Genomic DNA, 23,830 nt, shown 5'->3' with positions numbered 1-23,830 from the left:
TTTTCCTCACACATGGATATTGTGCAGCATGTGTTTCAGATTTGCCTGGCAATGTCCTTGATCTCTAAACCCAGACATGCCCTTGGGCCTCCCAAAAATTCAGGTTTCTTTAATTCCCTTAGCCCTCTACTATGCTCACAGAGAGACCCCGCTCTGGCTGTTGCTTCCAGCCCGATCACTGCAATGACAGTGCTGCGGGGGATTTCTTCCTTATTTTATTACATTCAATCTCCTGAGTCTCCTATATGCTTTGAATATTCAGTTATAAATTCCAGTAAAGTTCCCCTTGCTTTTTTCTGTTCACCCACCTTGCTAAGAAGCTGCCTGTCTGCTTTCTTGTTTCACAGAGTAGCCAGGAAAGTGAACTCTATTCTGCCATCTTGAAAACCCCTACTTATCAGTTAATTTCTTCACTAGAGCAGTTCTTGGGGGTCTGGGACTAAATCTTGTTGATTTTGTTCCCTAGTAGTCCTAATTCCTGACACATGGTAAATGGTAATGTAAATGAAAATAAGTTGATGAGTGAATGAATGTTCTGCCGCCTTACTAAAACCTTCAGTCTTTATTGGAGTCTGCTTCTTTTGTATGTTTTTATAATGTTTTTAGCAAGCACATAGATTTAATTTCCTCTTCCACTTCAAACACAATATTAGGACTTTCCTAGAACTCTGTATTAAGAGTAATTATGAGACTACATTCTTGCTCAGTAAGAAAAAAAATGCTACTAATAATTAATTACATTTGCCATTTATAAAATAAGAAGTGGCTATATGCTTTATAGGTTAGTTACCATTCCTGATTTAAAGAAGAATTAATTATTGTGTTTGTTCTATCTTATGTATTAGTTTTTATCTTTCTCAGTATTATGAGTTCCATGAGAGTAGCCCATGCATAGCATAGTCCTAATTACATAGTAACAGCTTATTAAATGTTTAATTATTTCAAGTTAAGACTTGATTCTATTGGGTTTTGCCCTAGGGGAGAGAAGAAGGTACATTAATGTCATAATGTCATCATTAATAGCTCACTTGAAAAACACCATTATTTAGATTTCCTCTTGGAATAAGTTAAAAACACTTGGTAGTAAAAAATAAGTAGCACATATTTTGCTATTTTGAAAATTGTATAACACGGTATATTAAAGGATTTTAAGTTATAAAGCTAGGAAGCTATCCTGGAACCCTTGGAAATATGAAAATATTGTTATAATGACAGTTTTCACCTAAATTAATTAGTAGAGTCTCTGCAAGTCTAGTGAAAATCCTAGAGTTTTTGTTTTTGTTTTTAGAACTCAACAGGTTACTAGTATAGAAGAACAAAGGCCAAAAGACAGCTAAGAACTCCTAAGGAAGAACCATAAATAATGTATTTGTCATTCCCCAAAAGTCCATGTATGTGTGGGTCTGTTTTTGAGCTGTTTAGTCTCACTGGGCAGTTTATTCATAGGCCAGTTCTACACTGGCTAATTATTCTAACTTTATCATGTCTTATATGTAGAAAAGCAAGGAACAGCTATATTAGGAAAAGATAAATTGTATCTTTACTTTTTCTTTTTTGTAATTTTTTTTTAGTTGCAGATGGACTCAGTACCTTTATTTTATTTATTTATATTTATGTGGTGCTGAGGATAGAACCCAGTGCCTCACACTTGCTAGGCAAGTGCTCTATCATTGAGCTACAACCCCACCCAGTATCTTTACTTTTCATTACACAGTAAAATCAATTCTAAATAGATGACCCATTTATGTAAAAGGCACATTTTATAACTTTTAGAACTGGAAAATTCAGAGAATATGTTTCTGACTGGGGGTATGGGATAACTTCCCAGAAACACTAACTATAAAACAAAATATTTATGAATTGGTGTCGTTCAAATAACTTATTTTCCACAAAATCCCAAATAGAATGTAAAAAGACAAGGCACAAATGAAGTTTTCAAAATATAAAACTGTTAAAGAACTAGTATCTAGGTAGAGGTCTAGGTAGTATGTAGTACAAATACTTTTCATAAAATTAATGTTCTTATAAAGTTGAAAGTTCATTATAACTGGGAAGTCATCAAACTTTCTCCATAAAAGGCCAGGTCGCAAATATGTTAGGCTTTGAGGTATACCTGGTTTTTGTCACAACTACCCAGTACTTCCACTATAGTAGAAAAGCAGCTATAGTTTACTTAAATAACTGAAAATGACTGTGTTGCAATAAAACTTCATTTTCAAAACTGGCAGCAGGCCCCTTTTGGACTGTATTTTGCTGATCCCTGATTTAAGTTATGATTTTGCAGTTCACTCATAAGTATGCATACCCTAGAGAAACTTGTATGTGTTCTAGGAACCATAGGAATTTTATGTTTATGTGTGTAATGGCCCAGCCTACCTTCATCTTACCCACAGAAAAAACTGGAAAAAAATTTGTTACTGTTCAGCAGAATGGAAAAATTTTAGTGTAATCACACAAAGGTTTACACAGTAGTGAAAGTGACTGAAGTTATAGTTGTAGGCAACTACATGAATGATCCCAAAGAGAGTGCTAATTGAAAAATAAGTCTCAGAAGGTTTTTCTCAGCGATACCAATTTTATAAAACTTAAAACCTAAGTATTCTTTTTTTTGGTAACTGGGGTTTGAACTCAGGGGCACTTAAACTACTGAACCATGTTTCTATCCCTTTGTTATATTTTATTTAGGAACAGGGTCTTGCTGAGTTGCTTACGGCCTCACTAAGTTGCCGAGACTGGCTTTGAACTCACAAATCCTCCTGTCTCAGCCACCTGAGCTGCTGGGATTATAGGCATGTGCCACTGCGCCTGGCAAAACTTAAGTATTCTTGCTAAAAATATTTAACCTATATATAAATCAAGTCTTGAGATCTGACTTCCATTTTATAAGAGAAAGAATTTAGAAGGATAAGTTAAGTGGTATATAAAGACAGCAATGGGACAAAATCATAAGATAAATATTTGATAGGACAACTGACCTGGTGTTTTTAACAAAACAAAACAAAAATGTTACTGAGAAGAAAAGGTGGAGTATGTAGAGGAGGATGTTCTAGATATAAGAGATAACTAAATATAATGTGTAGACCTTAAATAGACTAGTAATAAGACATTTTGTTACAGTTGAAGAAATTCATGTATGAACTAGGCATAAGTATATGATATTAGGAAGTATGATTTTTGTTAGGTGTGATAATATGGATACATTGAAAAATTTTTTATAACTGAATGAAAAGAATTTTGAGATAAAATGTCATGATGGCTATGCTGTAAAGTTATAAGCAACAAAAGGGGGAGGGATAAATATAGGAAAAACTTAACAGTTAAGTTTAGGGGTAGAATAAGTGGATAAAAAATTTCATAATAAAAAGTAAGTAGAAAAATGGGCAAATTGCACATACATTGTTTAGTGATATGCCTGTAAAACCCAAACAAACAAAAGATGAGAATGATAAACTAAATTTGGGGTAGTAGTTACTTTTGTAGAGGCAGGGAGATAGAGAAAAGTGCAAAGTACATGGGGTCAGGGCACAAGGAATAAACAATGTTCTAATTGTTAAGAAGAATGGTAGATGGGCTGGGGCTGTAGCTCAGTGGCAGCACACTTGCCTAGTATGTGTGAGGTACTGGGTTCGATCCTCAGCACCACATAAAAATAAACTAATAAAATAAAGGCAATCTGTCCATCTACAACTACAAAAAATTAAAAAAAAAAGAATGGTAGAGTCATGAATGTCTTTTTAGAAACAGCTTTATTGAGTTATATGCCATAAAATTTACCTATTGCATCTGTATATAATGTGTATATTAAAATAATATTTACTTAATTTTTGTTTGAGTTGCTGGGAATTGAACTCAGGGTGTCATGCATGCTAGGCAAGCCCTCTGCTACTTAGTTACAACCCCCCAGTCCCATTTGTAGTGTATTTAAAGAGTTTTCTGGCTATAACCACAGTCTAGTTCCAAAATTTCCAAAATTCCCCAAAGCTCCTGCATATCCACTTATTGTTTTAAATTATTTTTAGTTGTAGATGAACACGGTAACTTTATTTTATTTTTCTGTGTGGTGCTGAGGATTGAACCCAGTGCCTTACATGTGCTAGGCAAGCACTCTACCACTGAGCCACAACCCCAGCCCCCTCATATCCATTTATAATCAGCTCCTACTCCTACGTTCAGCCCTTGGCAATGACTCATCTGATCTCTATCTCTGCAGATTTGCCTTTTTTTTGGCAATTTCTTATGAATGTACTCCTACAATATATAGTCTTTTGCATTTAGTGTTTTTGAGCTTTATCCATGTTGTAGCATGGATAAAGTAATTCATTCAACTTTATTGGTGAATAGTATTCCATTGCATAAATGTTGTTTTTTTCACCAGTTGGTGGACTTTCTGTGAATGAACATTTATGTGGCTGTGTGTTTCATTTGTCTTAGATGAATACCTAGGAGTGAAATTGCTGGGTTGTATGGTAAATTTATGTTTAGCTGTAGAGTCTGTCAAATTGTTTTAACAAATGACTACACCAGTAATCATTCCCAGCAACATGAGGGCTCCAGTTTCTCTTTTTTAAAATTGGTACATTATAGTTACACATAATGGTGGGATTATTGTTAAATATTCATGCATGCACACAATATAACAATATAGTATTTCCCCTGAGGATTCTATTTTCTGTACATCCTTAATAACACTTGATGTTGTCTCTGGTTTTGATTATAGCCATTTGATTATAGTATGCAATTGTAATTTTAATTTACACTTTCCTAATTACTAAGGAGCATTTTTTCATCTGTTTAGCAGCAGTTTTTACATCCTCTTTGATGCAATGTCTGCTCAAATCTGTTGCCCATTTTAAGTGTGTTGTCTAATTATTGACTGTAAGATTTCTTCATGTTTGGAGGATACTAGTACTCTGTCAAATGTATTATTTCTGATTATTTTCTTTGCCTTTTTGTCTCCTTTCCTTTTTTAAAAAAATTTTTAGTTGTAGATGGATACAATGCCATTATTTTATTTATTTATTTTTATGTGGTACTGAGGATTGAGCCCAGTGCCTCACATGTGCTAGGCAAGCACGTTACCACTGAGCCACAACCCTAGTTCCCGCCTTTTTGTTTTCTTAATGACATCTTTTGAAGCATAAAAGTTTTATATTTTGGTGGATTGTACTTTTGATGTGTATTTAGTTACTCTTTGACTAACCCAAGACCATGACTATTTATTCTAGAAGCATTATAGTTTAATTTTTCCTTTAAAGTTTATGATTCATATTTAATTTTTGTGTATGGTATGAATAAAAATTTAAGATTTACCTTTAGGTATGTGCATATCCAATTTTCCCACTTATTGAAAATACCATTATTTCCTTAAAGAAATGCTTTGGCACCTTTTAAAAAAGTAAATTGACCATAAATGTGAAAGTTTATGATTAGACTACCAATCTGTTTGATTGATCTGTATGTCTATATTTATGCAAGCATCATACTGTCTTAATCATTGTATGCTCTGCTCATAATTCAAATTAAATTGAAATGGAATTGGCTAGTTACTGATTTAAAGAATCTATGTTCTTACATTCATCACTTTTTGATCTTTTTTCTGTGATGAATGTTGGAGGATGGTAGTTGAATTATTTTTGCCTCCCCCATAGTTTGTCAAGTTATGGTTTGAAAATTTTCATCTTTAGGCAAAAAGGTAATTTGTGCCTCACTCAGATATACTCAAGAGGTAAGAGATAGGGATAGTGATAGAGATTGGGATAGGCATAGTAGTAATGGGAGCTTCCATTAAGAAATAGACACACTGAATGGAGCTGCAGTCTTCAGTGACAAGAAAATCCAGAGATTCTTGCCAACAGCATGCTATTTCTTCTGTTTATAGATGTGTTTTAAGCACTTTTGTATTAATTACTTTCAGATTAAGTCTTATCAGAATATACTGGAAGAGGGGCAGTGGTAAAGTGATTGCCTTAGCATGTGTGAAGCACTGGGTTTAAATAAAGACATGCTGTCTATCTACAACTACAAAAAATTTTAAAACAAAAAATGTATATATTAAAAAAATTTTTTTGTAAGCCAGGCATGTGGTGCACACCTGTAATCCCAGTGGCTTGGGAGAGCGAGGCAAGAAGAGCACAAGTTCAAAGCCAGCCTCTGCAAAAGCGAGGTGCTAAACTACTCAGTGAGACCCTGTCTCTAAATAAAATACAAAAATAAGTCTGGGGGTGTGACTCAGTGGTAAATTGCCCCTGAGTTCAAACCCTGGTATCTTCCCCCTCAACACACAAAATTTTTTTTTGTAGTTGTAGATGGACAGCATGCCTTTATTTATTTATTTTATGTGGTTCTATTTTTATGTGTGCCTCACAGGTGCTAGGCAAGTGCTCTGCCACTGAACTACAGCCCCAGGCCCTAAATGTAATTTTTTTTAAAAAGAATATACTGGGGGACTAGAGTTGTGGCTCAGTGGTAGTGCTTGCCTGGAATGTGTGAGGTACTGGGTTCGATCCTCAGCAGCGCAAATAAATAAATAAAATAAAAGATCCATTGATAAAAATTTTTTTAAAAAAGAATATACTGGAAGTATTTCATGAAGCAGTGGGTTTAAGAGTTATATCTGTACCATTTAGCAATAATTTATGGGCATTCCTGAGTCCATAATTACCTGGAGGGTGGGGGATAAATACTTAGGCTCTGTCTAACTTCTCATGGTACTTATGAGATTCAGACAGTTATGTTTGTTTAAGTGCTTTGCAAAACACAAAATGTTGTACAAACTTTTAAAATGTCATTTGTGTATTAAGCACTTATATACCAGTAAATATTTTATTCAAATACTTTATTTTCATAGATAATATGAAGGGAAAAGGATATAGCATTTGATCACAAATACATTTGAAATGGGTAAAATTGTATTAGAACTTTAAAATGTGGGACCTAAGTGAAACCAGTGAGAGTGAGAACATTTTCTTTAGTCTCTGTGTACATAATAGGAAGTTGGAGGAGAAATGCTACTTTATTGGTAAATGTATAAACATTCTAATTTTACATAATTGGATAGATAGTGATGAAATCTGTCTTTAAAATATTCTTCATTAGTATATAGAAGCTATATAAAAATATTATTTTTTTATTTTTTATTTTTTGGGGGATAGCAGGGATTGAACTCAGGGACACTCTACCACTTAGCTACATCCCCAGCCCTGTTTTGTATTTTATTTAGAGATAGGGTCTCACTGAGTTGCTTAGCTCCTTGATTTTGCTGAGTCTGGCTTTGAACTCTCGATCCTCCTGTCTCAGCCTCCCGAGCTGTTGGGATTACAGGTGTGCCACCATGCCTGGCCTGTAAAAATTACTTATAAGTACAGTGCAAAATATCAAGCAATACAAAGCCATAGTAATCAAGACAGTGCCTTACCAGCATAAGTATAAGCATAGGTTGATGGAATTAAGGGTCCAGAGATTTGGACAAGGGTGCCAACACAACTCATTAGGGAAAAATAGTCTTCTCAACAAATAATGCTAATATCTACATGCCAAAGAATGAATTTTGTCTCCTGCATGCCATACAAAAAAATTAACGAAGTAGATCATACAAGTAAATATAAAAACTAAAACCATCTGTAGTGGTGCATGACTGTACTCCCAGGTTTCTTGGGAGTCTGTGACAGGAGGATTGCTTGAACCAGGGAGTTAAGAGACCATCCTAAACACAAGATAACAAAGCTCTGCCTCAAAATAGAAAAAGGGGTGGTATCTTGGGGTGTAGCTTAGTGGTAGAGCACTTGCCTAGCATGCATGAGGCTCTAGGTTTTATCCCCAATACTATAAAAAAAATTTTTTTTTATGTTTTTAGGTTGAAAAGTATAATAAATGTAACTTTTAGAAGAAATATAAGAGTGAATTTTTGTGTACTTAAGTTAGGCAGTGGTTTCTTGGATAAATTGGACTTCATTAAAAACTTTTTTGTGAAATATTTGTAGAGACAACCCACAAGTGAAAATTTTGCAGATCACATTTGGTAAGATATATTTATTCGGAATAAAGAACTCTTATAATTTTAAAAATAAGTAATTAAGTTGAAAAGTGGACAAAGGGGCTGGGTGCCATGCCATATGCCTGTAATCCCAGTGGCTTGGGAGGCTGAGGCAGGAGGATCACAAGTTCAAAGCCAACCTCAGCAAAAGTAAGGCATTAAGAAACTCAATGAGACCCTGTCTCTAAATAAAAATACAAAATAGGGCTGGGGATGTGGCTGAGTGGTCGAGTGCCCCTTAGTTCAATCCCTGGTTACCTCCCCCCCAACCAAAAAAAAGTGACCAAAGGTTCTGAGTAGATATTTCTCTAAAAAAAATACAGATGTCACATAAGCATATGAAAGGATGCTCATCTTCACCACTGTTAAGGAAATGCAGCTCAAAACCACAGTGGGGTATCAATTTCCACTCACAAGGATGGCTATAATAAAAAAGGTGATAATGTTGGTGAAAGCACAAAGAAACTAGAACCTTCTTGCACTGCTGATGGGATTGTAAAATAGTGGGCTGCTTTGGGGAACTGTCTGGCAATATCTCAAAAGGTTCAACATAGAGTTACCATATGACCCAGCAGTCCCACTCTAAGGTATATACACAACAGAATAAAAAATATGTCCACAAAAAAATCTTGTGAATGAATGTTCATAACAGTGTTATTCATAATGACCAAAGAGTAGAAACAACTCAAGTATCCATCGATCAGCAAATGGAGAAGTAAAATGTATAATGGGATCTTATTTGGCATTAAAAATTGAAGTACCGATGCATGCCATAACATTGATGAACCTTGAAAACATTTTACTAAGTCAAAGAAGCTAGTCACAAAGCTGGGTATGGTGGTGCATGCCTGGATCCCAGCTACTCTGGAGGATGAGATGGGAAAATCCCAGGTTCAAAGTCAACCTGGGGTTGGGGGTTGGAACATAAGTAAGACCCTGTCTTGAAGAAAGAAAAAAGGAAGAATGGAAAGGAATAAGTTAGTCACCAAAAAACTATATATTGAATTATTCCATTTATTTGAAATATTCAGAATAGGCAAACTTAGAGAGAAAATAGATCAGCGTTGCCTGGGGCTGGAGAGAGGATTTGGAAGAAATGAAAAGTAATTGCTAATGGGTGCTGGGTTTCTTTTTTGGAGTGTTAAAAATGTATAAAATTGTGGTGATAGTTGTACAACTCTGAATAAGTTAAAAAGCATTGACTGATCCACATTGAGTAAATTGCACGAGTAACAAAAACTTTAAAATTAAGCATTATCTAACTCCAATAAACATGAAGTAAGAAAAGGGCATTTGGAAATGGATCTTTACTGTTTCTTTTCTGGAGGTACAGAAGGATTGAGTAGTTGTTTGTCTCCTAGCTGTCTTTTTCTTTTTTTCCCCCCATTCTTTATCCTTCTAGTGACTGACTACGTTTATTAAATGAATAAACTTTTGGGTTGAATGATAGTAAATCATAATTCATTTTTGACAGGAATTGAGTTCTTCTCAGACTTTGTCACATGATGGAGGATTCTTCAATAGACTGGAAGATGATGTTCATAAAATTCTTATTAGAGAAAAAAGAAGAGAACAGCTTACAGAGTATAATGGAACAGATAATTATACAGCTCATGAACACAACCAGGCATGTAAAATAGAAAATTCTCTTAAAATTACAGTGAAATTAAAATGCAAATTATCTTTTTTTTTAAGTAAGCAGTGGAATCCAGTTTTGATTATATAAAGTAACATTTTTAGGATATTATCTTACTATTTAGTATCCCACAAAAGTATTTATGTTAAAAAAATACTAAGTTTGTAGTTCAGTCGTGATGAATATTTATTGAATATGTGCTGTATTTTATGTACAGTTAGGCACTGGTGAAGGGAAGAGGGAACACCAAGACGGATAAGATCTTCCTTCTCTTAGAGTAGTGGAGATATGAAGGAGGTAGATCTGTAAAAGGATTATTCGACATGATGAAGACTTTGAGAGAGATATGAACAGTAAGAAAGATATTTTGAATAGAAAAGGTAATCATTGCTTGGGTTAATTGTGATGGTATATAAACAATTACATTTGGAATGGATTTTGAATGATCAATAACTATATAAACTGAGAAGTCTGTACACCCTAAGACTACTGCGCCTGAAGACAACTGCAGAAGCAAAGGCCTTGAATTATAAAAGACCTTAGACTGAGTATTCAGGAAAATGAAAAATTCCGCAACCAAGAAGTATAAGGTAAAGTAAGCATGGGATGATATGATTAGAGAAATAGATTGAAGTTAATTTTTAAAGATTTTTTTTTCTATGAAACTAAGAAGTTAGAATTTTATCCTTTGCAACAGGACAAACTGTGGATGACCTGTGAATCAAATCTGGTCAGTGGTCTGTTTTTTCAGCTCATGAACCAAGTATAGTATTTACATTTTCAAATAACTGTTTTTAAAAAAGAAATGAGAATACAGGACAGAGATTCTGCATAACCCACAAAGCCTAAAGTATTTGCTGCCAAGCCCTTTCCAGAAGAAGTTTGCCATGTGCAGCATCGGCTCTCAGTGTTGTCTCTATTCTGATTTAATTTCTGAACTAATAGGTATTGCTAGAAAATATTTTTTAATTCAGGGCTAATGTTCTCATCTGATATGTATATATGCTATGTAGTTTTTGCCATATCCCCATTTCTACTTGATAGTCCTTTTTTTACCACATTTTTATTGGTGCCTTATAGTTGTACATAATGATGGAATTTGTTATTACATATTTGTACATACACATAATACAACAATAGAATTTGACCGATATGAATTCCCAGCACCTTCCCCTCCCTTCCCTCCTCTCATCCACTAGTCCCTTTCCTCTGTTGATCTCCCTTTGATTTTTAGGAGATCCTCCTCCATCTTTTTTTTTCTTCTCTAGCTTTTACATATGAGATGAAATATATGACCCTTGACCTTCTGAGTTTGACTTATTTCACTTAACATAATGATCTCTAGTTCCATCCATTTTCCTGCAAATGACATAATTTCATTTTTCTTTGTGGGTGAATAAAACTTCATTGTGTATATATATACCACATTTTCTTTATCCATTATTGATTCATCCATTGATGGACATCTTGACTGGTTCCACAGTTTGCCTATGAATTGTGAATTGTGCTGCTATAAACATGGGTATGCATATATTACTGTAGTATGATGGCTTTAAGTCTTTAGAATAAATAAGTAAAGAATCTTTGAAGGTTTTTGAGCAGACAGAAGAGTTTTATTTAGTAAATACTCATTTCATTGTAGTGCCTAGGAAAAATTGAAGGAAGATGAAGACTATGGATAGGAATGAGATAAGGCTTAATTGTAAGAGTATATAGTGCAACAGTAGCATCGTATTAGTAGGAATATAAATTGGTATAACCATTTTGGAAAACAATTTGGCATTAAATTTTAAAGTTGAAGATGATGGATGGGTGTGATCTATATTGTAGAAACTCTATCCCTGAATTGAGTCCTGTAGGCATGTTAAAAACTTCATTGTTTTGTAATATCAAAATCAGTAGAAGTGAATGAAATATAAGCTACACATGGCAACATAGACAAATATAAGAACATAGTGTTTAATGAAAAAAGTTACTAAATAATAGTTCAATGCTATTTATATATATTCAAAAAATTAGAAATTTGGTATATTACTCAGGGATATATATATATATATGTGTGTGTGTATATATATATGTATGTATTTATATATAGACATAAACACCTACACATATATAAATGTGTATATACATAAAAACAGTGTTATACACAGAATTCATAACAGTGGATATCATCAGTAGAGAAGAGAAAGAGATATAATCTAGGTGAGGCACGTGGGTGCTGCCAAGGTATTGGTAAAACCATCATCCTTAAAAAAATGTTCAAAATTCTTAATCTGGGGGCTGGGTTGTGGCTCAGTGGTAGAGCACTTGCCTTACTTGTGTGGGGCACCACATAAATAGATAATTTCAAAAGAGGGTATTGTGTCCATTTCCAACTAAAAAAAATTTTTTTAATTCTTACGTATTGAGTTATTTTCCTTTTTACCTAATGTGTTTATACATATGTATGTACATATATTGTGTATGTATAATATATAATTTTTGCATATGTGAAATTTAAAAATTAGGATTTTTGTCATAGTATGTCATTGAGTATAATGGGGAAAAAAGAATTGAGGCTCTTTTTAAAAATTCTCTTCTCTGCCCCATTTCACTCCTTTCTGAGAGAAATAAACTTCTTTTTGCCAGTGTTAAAAATCCTTTTCAAAATATATGTATATTAATATACCAGGAATTATTAAGTGCAAAAAGTCAACCTGTATTCTGCCATTCTTTTTTTTTTTTTTTTTTTCCTCCTGGTACTGGGGATTGAACCCAGGAGCCCTTAAACACTGAGACACACCCCCAGCCCTTTTTATATTTTATTTAGAGACAGGGTCCCACTGAGTTGCTTTGGGCCTTGCTAAGATGCTGAGGCTGGCCTTGAACTCATGATCCTCCTGCCTAGCTTCCAAAGCTGCAGAGGTTACAGGTGTGTGCCACTGTGCCTGGCTGAATTCTGCCATTTTTTAAGTAGATTTTTATCAGTTCTTTTTTTTTTTCTGGTGCTGGGGATCAAATCCAGGGCCTTGTGCTTACAAGGCAAGCACTCTACTGACAGCTATCTCCCCAGCCCTTTATCAGTTCTTACAAACGAAAAGGGTACCTGAGAATATCAGAGTATGTGATACCTATTTATTTTTCATAAAATTTGTTCCTGTGTGCATGTCTGTGTATAATACAACATATACACATATGTACATGACATGTATGTGCATTCTGTGTCATGGTATAAAACATTCCTAGCATGAGCTACTGTCAAGTAAATTTGAGAGCATTGTTCTCATGATAGCCTCAGCTCAATTAACTTCCCCTGTATATACTCTTCCAAATTTTTTTCTATAGCAGCTGAAGACCACTGCTGTGCAAAGTCCTTCCCAACCTGCTCTAAGTTCATTTCACATGCAGTTCCTCTTCTACAGCCCATTTTTAAAACCTGGATATGATCTTTACTTCCTTTTTATTCCCCATAGCATTTTGTTTTTATTGCAGTTATTCTTACAATCTTAAAAGATTGCAAGTTCCTTTGGGCATAGACTATCTTATACATCCTTTCAATCTCATCTTAGTATGATACCTTTTACTTAGAAGATAATTTGTAAATGTATATATTAAAATGTAGTACTTCACTAAAAATGGGTATATGTTAAAACAATATGGCTTTGTGTTTTAAATAGTGTTACATGTTTATCTTAGAAATTTTAGAAACTAAAATAAAATGGTAAAAGCAAAAATAAATATTTGAGGACTAGATATGTGGAGATATATGTATTCAGATACTGCATTAACTACTTAAAATAGACTCTTATTTCACAGTTAACTATGGAGTTGGTGGGCATTATCATCATCCCCAATTTGCAGATGTATTGGGGAAAAAATGACCCTCATCTTAGTCACCTAAAGAAAACTACTCTTGATATTTAGGTGTAGTTCTACTTTTCTATGGATATATACTTTTTTCCTCAGTGTATAAACTCTTATATGAACCACTTTTTCAGTTAATTACAGATGGTGAGCATTTCAGGTCATTAAATAATTTTCGTACATTAAATAAATAATTCAGTTTATAGATCAAGTTGCTTGCAGTTATCTCACACTGAGAAAATTTAAATGTACAGTTTGATTACTAATGAGATTACACAGTTTTTCATGTTTGTGGTCGTATGTACATCATATTGGTTACACCTACTTTTTCTAGCTTTTCATTTACCTTTGGATTATTATTACAGTATTTTTTGAGTTTTAAAAATGGGGTCAAACCCGTCAATTTTTTCCCTTTTGTTTTCTTCCTTTGATTTCAGAAAGGCTTTCCTATTCAAAGGTGATAGTTATATTCATCCAGATTTTAAAAATGGTCTCATTTTTATCAAAAGTTGTATTTTACATTGTTTCATGGTTTGATACTCAAAATAATTTTGATAAAAGAAAAATTTAAAACAATAAAGTAGAATATTATTTATGATTAAAATGTTGATATATGTCTTTCCAGAATTTTTTTCTTTGGACATATTATGATTTTAGGATCATGCAAATATATTTTATAGTTCTTTATCATCGTTTTTAGTGATTGCTGAGTTTTTAGTTTTGTGAATTTACTGGGTATTTAGCCTATGTCCTATGCTTTGGCATTTAAATTGATAATATATTTTTTTGTTGTGATTAATCCACAGTGAACATTTTCAGAGATGCTTCCCCTTCCCACTTGAAATAAATTCCTAGGAGATTCCTGGACCTAATCGTGATCTATCCCTCTTATTCCTTACACTAATAGTGATCTACCCATCTTATTCCTTAAACTAGAAACTCAGATTAGAGTGTCCATCATCCTCATTTGCTGCATTCAGCCTCTCATCCAAATGCTGTTGACTCTGCCTCCAAATTATTTCTCAGATAGACTTCTCTCCATTTATTCATCTTTACCTTTATCCAAGGCATATTATAATCTTGTCTGACCTGGGCTTGTAACCTACCTGTCTTCTCCATCCCTTTCCACAGAATACCTAAAGGGATTCTTTACAGATGTAAATCTGACATAAACATAAATCTAACAGTTCTGACCAAAATCCTTCACTGCTTTCTATTTTACTCAGAATAATATGCAGACTGTTCTTTAGCTTACAAGGGCCTCTAAGAGCAGGCTTTACTGGTTTTTCCAAAGTCATCTTGTACCATCTTGCCCCTCATTATACTCCATCCACACTGTCTTCTTTTTTCCTTTCTTTCTAATTACAGCATTTGTTTATCTATAATCTGTCTCCTCTCTTTATAAGTACCTCACGGGCAAGAAGCTTCAGTTCAGGTGTTCTATTGTACACCTGGCACCAAGCAGCTAAAATACTCTGTATTTGTGGAATAAGTTGGCATTGCCACTTTACTCATTAGATAAATAGAGCCAGTTTATATTCATCAAAAGAATGAACTTTGGATGATTTTTTTTATTTTAATTTATTTATTTTGGTATATGGTACAAGATAACAGGAACTAATGACAATAACTTTTCATGGAGCACTTTTAATATGTTTATTTCAAGATAGAAATAACATTCCAGAGTCCTGATATTCTTCTAGAGTATATTTGTAATTTGAGATTAATATAGAAATCGTATTTGCTTACATTATATAATTAGGATCGTATAATTGAGTGAAAGTGGAAATGTCAATAGTTTAAGGTTGCCTAAGAAAATTAATTAAAATCAGGATTTTTTTCCTTTTAAACTTGTCACAAGAGACTGTTAAAAGCCAGGTTTGGTAAAACAATCTGAGTCCTAAAATAGTGTGTTTTTCTTTTTTCAGGAAGTGGTTCTGAAAGATGGAAGAATTGAAAGACTAAAGTTGGAACTTGAAAAGAAAGATGCTGAAATCCAGAAACTGAAAAATGTGATCACTCAGTGGGAGGTTTGTATCCACTAGTCTATACATTTGCAAATGTAAGGTTTTTCTTATATGTAAATATGTTTAATATTCAGTTGATAGAAATAGTCATTCTGCTATTTATATTTTTTAAACTGATTAATGATTTGAAGTCTGAACAATATTACAATTTTTATTGTTGTAAAATATTTATAATCATTTGAAGTATACTAATTCAGTGGCATTGAGTACCTTCATGATATTGTATAATCATAACCATTTATCTCTTTCCAGAACATGTTTTCGTCCCATCCCAAACAGAAATTCTGTACCCATTAAACAACTCCACATTTTCATTCCCCAGTCTCTCATAACCTCTAATTTCTATAAATTTTTCCATTCTGGGTACCTCACATAGATACAATCTTACAGTGTTTGTCGTTTTGTGTCTGGCTTATTTTATTTAGCATAATGTTTTCAAGGTTCATGTTGTAGCATATATCAGAATTTCATACCTTTTTATAGTTGAATAATATTCCATTGTATGTATGTACTACATTTTGTTTACACAAGTATCTGAGTCCCTGCTTTCAATTCTTTGGGGCGTATACCCAAGAGTGGAATTGCTGGAGCACATGAAAATTCTATTTAATTTCTGAGGACCCACCAAACTCTTTTTCAGAGGAGCTATACCATTTTACATTCCCACCAGTGCACAGGGTTCTAATTTCTTCACATCTTCACTAACATTTGTTATGCAAGTGTGTATTTGGGGGTGGGTGGGTACCAGGGATTGAACTCAGGGACACTCCTCCACTAAGTCACATCCCCAGCCCTTTTTTGTATTTTATTTAGAGACAGGGTTTCACTGAGTTGCTTAGCACCTTGCTTTTGCTGAGGCTGACTTTGAACTCTCCATCCTCCTGCCTTGGCCTCTTGAGCCACTGGGGTTACAGGCGTGTGCCACTGTGCCCTGCCAAATGGGTATTTTTAACCATAAATTTTGTGTATTATTCTCTTACTTCCTCCTTTAGCTTTTAAAATTCCTTTATTCATCTCAAATATTCTTTTTGACTAATACTAATTCTTACAACAATTATTTATTGAGTACTTGTAGTATGCCAAGTACTCTCTGGGACCTGCATATGTAATAGTTAAAATAATAAATCAAGTTCCAACCCATATCGTTCTTGCATTTCTTTCCTACTCATAACTTTAAGAATCATTACATATACCTCTTTTCCTTAGCCTTTCATTTCTGTTTTCCATTACTTTTGTTGTAAGGCATGGGAGAATACAAGAACAAGTTACAAGGAAGATAAACATATAAATAATTATAGTACAAATAGGAATTATAATTGATATTTGATAGAGTATTCAAGAAGTACAAAGGAGTGAAGTTGTTGGTGTTTAAAATTTGAAAGATTTCACAGAAAAAGATGATTATTCCAGAGAGGAGAATAGTGTGTACAAAAACATAGGAGTAGTGGGAAGTACACGGTAACTGATGTTTAGAGAAATGGTATGCTATAGAAGATGAGACTGAAGGTGTTTGTTGGATTTTACACAAAGAGAGTGGTAAAAAGTCTTTAGAATTGACATGAGAATTGTTTTGTGGGATGATAACACACATAGCTGAGTCTTGTAGTGAAGAAAGTCTGATAAAATGACCAGTATTGAGTGTAAGAGGAAGGACACATTTTTCAAACTGGTTTGAGGAATGGGAAATAATAATTTTCATTTTGGATATATTAAATTTGAAATGGCTGTGTTCCATGCAAGCATATATGCTCAGGACACAGTAGGGTCAACATATGTGCATTTAACTTTTATCAATTTTATATGCTCTTTCATGAACTTTAGAAACACTAGTAAGGGCATCAAATATTGCATACATTCTCTTTATTATTAACTACTTGTTACTGTTATTTTATGTATTTATGTTTTTATAGATACACTTATTCAGGTTTGTATATTCAAAACTACATATGCTATTTTTTTATAAGCAATTTAGGGAATTTTTCACTGGTAAGTTCACACATTCTCAAGCTTTGCTTTTAAGAACCAATTTTAGACTCTTTAAGAGGTGCCTTCGTGTATACTGACCAGGACCTTGGAGCTAAAGTCTTGAACTAGAGTTTGGTGAGATATTAGCATAGATTGAAGACATGAAAGTGTGAATTTCATAGTAATATACTTCCATATTCATAGTGAATATAGTTGTAGTTTAGTGGATATGTTTTCCCCTTTGTATTTATGTTTCTATTTTGTTTTCCTCATTTGTTTCTGAATTCAAGTCCTACCCTTTATATTTACTGTGGTGCTTTGGTTAACTGTATTGACTGCACTATTACTCAGTAAATAGTACTGATTTATCATCAATTTAATGGACAGAGTACTGGTTAGTAAAAGTCATTTTTATAGGATGTAAAATACATTTATATTTGTTTTACAAATAGTTTTGAGGGCTTGGGGTGTCGATCAGTGGTGAGAACTCTTGTCTTAACATTCACAGCCGTTGGGTTTCATCTCTAACACTGCCAAAACAAAACAAAATTTGGATCTGGTAACTTCTGTACACATCTATACATGTTGAGAGAAGAAATGACAAGTTTCTTACACTGATATGTTTTCTTTAGGCTTTTATTTTTTAGAATATACTAAATGCATTTTTCTGATGTATTTATTCTTTATTAATGACTCAAAGAATGTTCCATGTTGAATAGTGTAGCATAGGCAGAAAATTGCCTAGCATATAGATTGCTTATGTGGGAGCACAATTCTTCTTTGTTTATAAATATATAATTATATCGTTTATGTAGTATGAGAAAGAGAAAAGCCATTTGGAAAAAGAAATTGAAAAAAGAGTTGAAAGATTTCAGTAAATTGCTAATTCATGTCAGCCAAAAATTACCATAACAATAATTGTTTAATCAATGAATTTATAAGAGATTAGTTAAACCTTAACTGAGAAGAGACAGAACTGCACTACAAAATTCAGTTACCACTGCAAGTGTCCCAAAATTTAAATTATGGTTAAATAAGATTAAAACTTGGGGTTGGGGCTGTAGCTCAGTGGTAGAGTGCTTGCCTTGCACTGGTTTTGGTTCTCAGCATCACATAAAAATCAATAAATAATTAAAAAAAAAGATTAAAACTTCATTTCTAGTATTCAGTAGCCACAAATACAGTGGCAGATATAGGACAGATATAGGGAATTCTTGTGTATTGCTGGACAGTACTGGTATAGAACTACAAGTCCTTTTACTTTTGGTTTTCATCTTAATGATTTTGAATTGTATAAGTTTAATATTGTATAAATATTAAATTTTTGAATTGTATAAATTTAATATCCTAACTTCTCTTCACTTTTATCCCTCCCTTTAATTTTTAATCTCCTATAATATCTATTATTATATCAAAGATTTAATTTAGTAGTAGACAGTTCTAATTACAGCTTTCTCTATCCTATTTCTTTTAAAAGTAATTTATGTCTTTGAGTAAGCCTAGAATTCACAGCTCCACAAACTGATAGTGAAGCAGTAGTTGTTAATAAAACACTAATTGTATCATTTACTTTTTTAAAAATGAAATTTTTTTCTTTGACTATTAGGCAAAGTATAAAGAAGTAAAGGCAAGAAATGCACAGTTATTGAAAATGCTGCAGGAAGGTGAAAGTAAGTGATGTATGTTTTTAGAATTAAAGTTTATCTTAAATAATACCTGAAGACAATTTTTCAAGATAAATAATTTATCAACTCAGTAAAATAAAAAGTTTTCCCAGAGTGTTCTGACTGTACTGCACTTAAAGTTTTGGTTCACTGTAGTATTGTTTAAGTATTTGAGTGACTGAAAAGACTATACTGCTGTTTTTCATTTTTTTTTTTTTTCAGTGAAAGATAAAGCAGAAATTCTTCTACAAGTTGATGAATCACAGAGTATCAAGAATGAGCTAACGATACAGGTAAGGAATTATGGAGCATACATGAGTAGTCTTTTTCAGCTGTTATTCAGTCTTAAAGTATTAAACTTGAATAAATAAGTACAGCCCATCAACTCTGGAAGAAAGTGATTGAAATTATATATTTATTGTGTAATAGCAAATAAATGATGATTCTATTTATTACACCAATGGGAAAAAATAAGGTTGCATTTTAGTGAACTGTGAACATAGAATTTATTCTAATCTGTACTTGATTTTTTTCTCTTTCATATCCTTATTCTGTCTTCTCTTAAAACAGTGAGCTTGGGCTGGGGAGATAGCTCAGTTGGTAGAGTGCTTGCCTTACAAGCACAAGGCCCTGGGTTCAATCCCCAGCACCACAAAAAAAAAACAATGAACTTGTCCTGTCTTTAATATATAACTATGTACAATATCTAATGAAAATTACATGGAAGGTTTCTCCTTTGATACTCATTTATTTGTCAGAATTTATCACTGTGAATTAAGTGTTAGAAATTTAAAAAATGTTTTCTTATTGAATGTTTGGTTATAGGTGACTTCACTTCATGCAGCATTAGAACAAGAACGATCTAAAGTGAAAGTATTACAAGCAGAATTAGCCAAATACCAGGTATGCTTTTAAATTTTTCAAGAGTTTTCATTACACACAGTAATTTGGAATAGACATGATGTGAGAATAAATGAAGTATTTTATTCTTAGGCCAGAATTTACTCACCATATATGTTAATATATTAATAATTTGTTATTAGTCATGTACTTTACATTTTAGAAAATATTAGATATTGATATATACATTATCAAATAAGTAATTTGGGAAAATCCTTGGAATTAGTTAGAGGTATGGCATATGTGCCATTGAATCATCTTGGGGGAAAGCACATGATGACATTTGTCCCACTAAGTTTGCTCCAGTACAGGGATATCTGCTAGATAGCTCTATTGTAAAGCTATGCCATTTCCCCTTTATAATTAATAAGTACTGTGTAGGGGAGAAACTGATGTGCATATCATTTTTATGATGATATTTGCATCAGTTATTATTGATGGTATTTGCATCAGTTATTTTTGGTGATTTCCTAATAGTGATTTTCTAATTCTTTGATTTTTTTCTGCATTTACAAGATGGCACTTGGCATTTTTTTCTGGATGAAGCAAAAAAAAAAAAATTAGCGTTTCATTTTAATGTATATAAATATTTATATGTATATATACACATTTGTATGAACATATATGTATCTAAATCATAAAGTGCATTAATTAATGTGGAATCATGGTCAAAAAAGGTTTAGAATCCACTGGTGGTTTAGAGAACCTAAATTTTGTTTAGTCCTAGCTTTGAAATTGAATCAGTCTGGGAAGGAAAATTTCCTTTGCTTAGGAGACTTTGAAAAGGATCCCTGTATATATATATATATATATTTTTTTTTTTTTTTAATTTTACTGAGAAACATGGTAAGAGTTTTTAGCCACAAAACATTGATACCTTTGTATAGTGGTTATATATCTTAAAGAATTTTTTTGAAATTCATTTTTATTTTCCTGCTGATAGATAAATCTCTTTTTAAAATGCATGTCATTACACATCTCATGTCCTGTAGAACTGTTCATTCTGTTTTTCTTAACATTAAATCTTTGCAGAACTTTAATGTGGTCAGGAGTGAAGAACAGCATTGTACTTGGCACACTCCCCTCCCTTCCCATCCCCTCTATTCCTCTTCCCTCCTTTTCACTCCTCTCCCCTCCCTTCCCAGAGTGGTGAGGTAGAAATGTTTTTTTACTCCAAGAGGGTAGTATAAGCAGAAAGGGGATAAAAGAAATTAGAAGAAACTGCCATCATTATCAAATGAGTCTCGGCTTGTTATGTCCCTATTATGACCACTACTTCAGAAATGTACTTTCATAGACAAGCAGTTCTCAAATTTGGCTGATCATCAGGATTACATTTTGAATTACAGATTATAATCTAGTTAAATAGATGTGGGACAGAGCCTAGACATCAGAATTTTTAAAATACTACTGCTGGACTGGGGTCGTGGCTCAGTGGTAGAGAGCTTGCCTAGCACTTGTGAGGCACTGGGTTCAATTCTCAACACCACACAAAAAATAAATAAATAAAATAAAGGTATTGTGCCCATCAACTAAAGAAAATACTACTGCTTACCAAATTAAGCTTTAAGCATGCATGAATATCTCATAATTCATTCCAATTTTATATATATATAACATATATTACATATATATATAACTAATTCACCAATTAAATAAGTAGAAGGAAGATCATTAGAGAAGGGGGAAAGGATATGGGGGAAGGAGAAGGAAGGGGAAAGGGAAATATTAGGGTATTGAAATGAAGAAAACTGTTATGCAGTTATGAATGTGTCAAAATGAACCCCCCTAATGTGTATAACCATAATGCACTAATAAATTAAAAAATACTATTCAGGTGATTTAGGGTTGGGGGGACTAGGGGTTGAACCCAGGGGTGCTCAGTCACTGAACCACATCCCTAGTCCTTTTCATTTTTTATTTTTAGACAGGTTCTTGCTAAGTTGCTTAGGGCCTCACTAAGTTGCTGAGGCTGAGTTTGAACTTGTGATCCTCCTACCTCAGCCTCCTGCTGCTGGAATTACAGGCATGTGCCACTATGTCCAGCTACTTAGGTAATTCTGATGATCAACTAAGTTTGGATATCATTGCCATAGTTTATAAGAATGGTGAAAAATGAGGTCTAGTTGTAGCTCTGTGGTAGAGCTCTTGCCCAACTTGTGTGAAGCCCTGGATTTATTCCCCAGTACCAGGGGGGGAAATGTGAAAAGTAACCAGGTGTGGTGGTGCATACCTGACCCAGCTACCCAAGGAATCTAAAGGCAAGAGGATCGCAATTTTGAGGCCAGCATTGGCTACTTCGTGAGACCTGTCTCAATATAAAAAGGTCTGTGGGTGTAGCTCAGCAGTAGAGTGCTTGTCTAGCATGTACAAGGCCCTGGATTCCATCCTCAGTACCACAAAAAAGGGGGGCGGGGTGGGAACTATATTTATATTTTAATTGAGGGAGTGTATATAGTCATGGAAGATTTTAATTTTCTTCTTTATACCTTTGTACTTGCCATATTTCTACAATTCATATTTGCTTTTTAAATCGGAATAAAGCAGGAAATATTATGTTAAAAGTAATGCATATAAAATTCTTCATGTCTTTAAAAGTTGCTTTTTCTCTTGGCTCAGGTCAGATACTGTAAATGGTGTTTCATATGCAACAAGTTAATATAGATTTATATGTGCCACTGAGCAATGCAAAATGTATTACCAACTTTTCAATCTACTGTTAAACAAAATCAAATTTCTAATTGTTTAATATCAATAAAACTAGAATTATTAATTGTATTATCCAAAAGGTTATGAACTGAATTATTTAATTTGCTGATCACAGGTAACAGATTGTTTTATTTTAGTATTGATCAAAAATTTAATATTTTGAAATTCAGAGGCAGTCAAAATGAGCTCCAAAAAAAGTAAGATGTTTATGATCTTACTAATTAAGCCTAGACAAATTCATATAGAAGTGCTGTAACTATTTTCTATAACCTACTTTAATCATTTATAAAAATAACCACATAAAATAATTCAGTGATATGCATACTCAAATTTATAACAAATTCAAGAAAAAAATGTTTTCTTATCCCCAAATGTCTTTGGTGTTATATATTCTTAAAACGAAAATGACCCCCTAATGCTGTATCCTAAATAATTTGTTGTATTTTTCTTTACAGGGTGGCAGAAAAGGGAAAAGAAACTCTGAATCTGACCAGTGTAGGTGATTACATTATTAGCCTTTGAAATCAACAAAAAATTAAAACTTTCAGGGTTTTGCAAAAATGTATATATTTAATGCTGTGCAACTGCTAAACTGTGCAGTTTTGTTGAAGAAACTAAAAGCAACTAGTTCACTAACAGTCTATAATTTTATGTTCTTTTGACATAAAGTGAAAAGAAGAAATATAGAATTCCAAATTCAGTGTTTATTGTTTACTATTCGTACTTCTTATCACTTTAGTTTTTCATCAGTCAATAAAGTTAATTTACTCTTCCACTAGTATGTTTGATTTTTAAAGTTTCATAAATAATGTGAAAGCATTGTTTTTGCTTATAGCTCAACCAGTTAGTTGGATTCTTTCAGTTCAGCAAATACACCATGAGTGAATATGGTTGACATCCTCAGTTAGCTTATGCCTAGGGGAAACAGAAAGTGATTGTGGGTAAAATAAAAGCAAAAAAAAAAATAATAATAATAATGAGTATGATATATTATCATGTTGTTTGGGAATTGAGAAAACTTGCATGAGATAATTTTTAGAGAGTATTTTTT

General features: G+C 33.2%; 1 protein-coding gene across 3 annotated transcripts in view; it reads left to right on the top strand.

Annotated features, from left to right (window-relative positions):
- The window catches only part of Gkap1 (G kinase anchoring protein 1), a 57,867-nt gene extending 34,313 nt beyond the window's left edge, over positions 1-23,554 (top strand). For 2 of the 3 annotated variants that reach the window (XM_047525207.1, XM_047525206.1), the window contains exons 8-13: positions 9,507-9,659; positions 15,443-15,544; positions 19,113-19,176; positions 19,393-19,463; positions 19,996-20,073; positions 23,235-23,554. In XM_047525207.1, the coding sequence (XP_047381163.1) occupies positions 9,507-9,659; positions 15,443-15,544; positions 19,113-19,176; positions 19,393-19,463; positions 19,996-20,073; positions 23,235-23,282 (516 nt within the window). In that variant the 3' untranslated portion in view covers positions 23,283-23,554. The remainder of the gene's footprint in view (positions 1-9,506; positions 9,660-15,442; positions 15,545-19,112; positions 19,177-19,392; positions 19,464-19,995; positions 20,074-23,234) is intronic. The other variant, XM_047525208.1, reaches the window with a different exon arrangement.
- The last annotated feature ends 276 nt before the right edge of the window (positions 23,555-23,830 follow it).

The sequence above is a fragment of the Sciurus carolinensis genome, chromosome 14 (assembly GCF_902686445.1).
Source record: "Sciurus carolinensis chromosome 14, mSciCar1.2, whole genome shotgun sequence".
NCBI lineage: Eukaryota > Metazoa > Chordata > Mammalia > Rodentia > Sciuridae > Sciurus > Sciurus carolinensis.
This window is presented reverse-complemented; position numbering and strand designations above follow the sequence as displayed.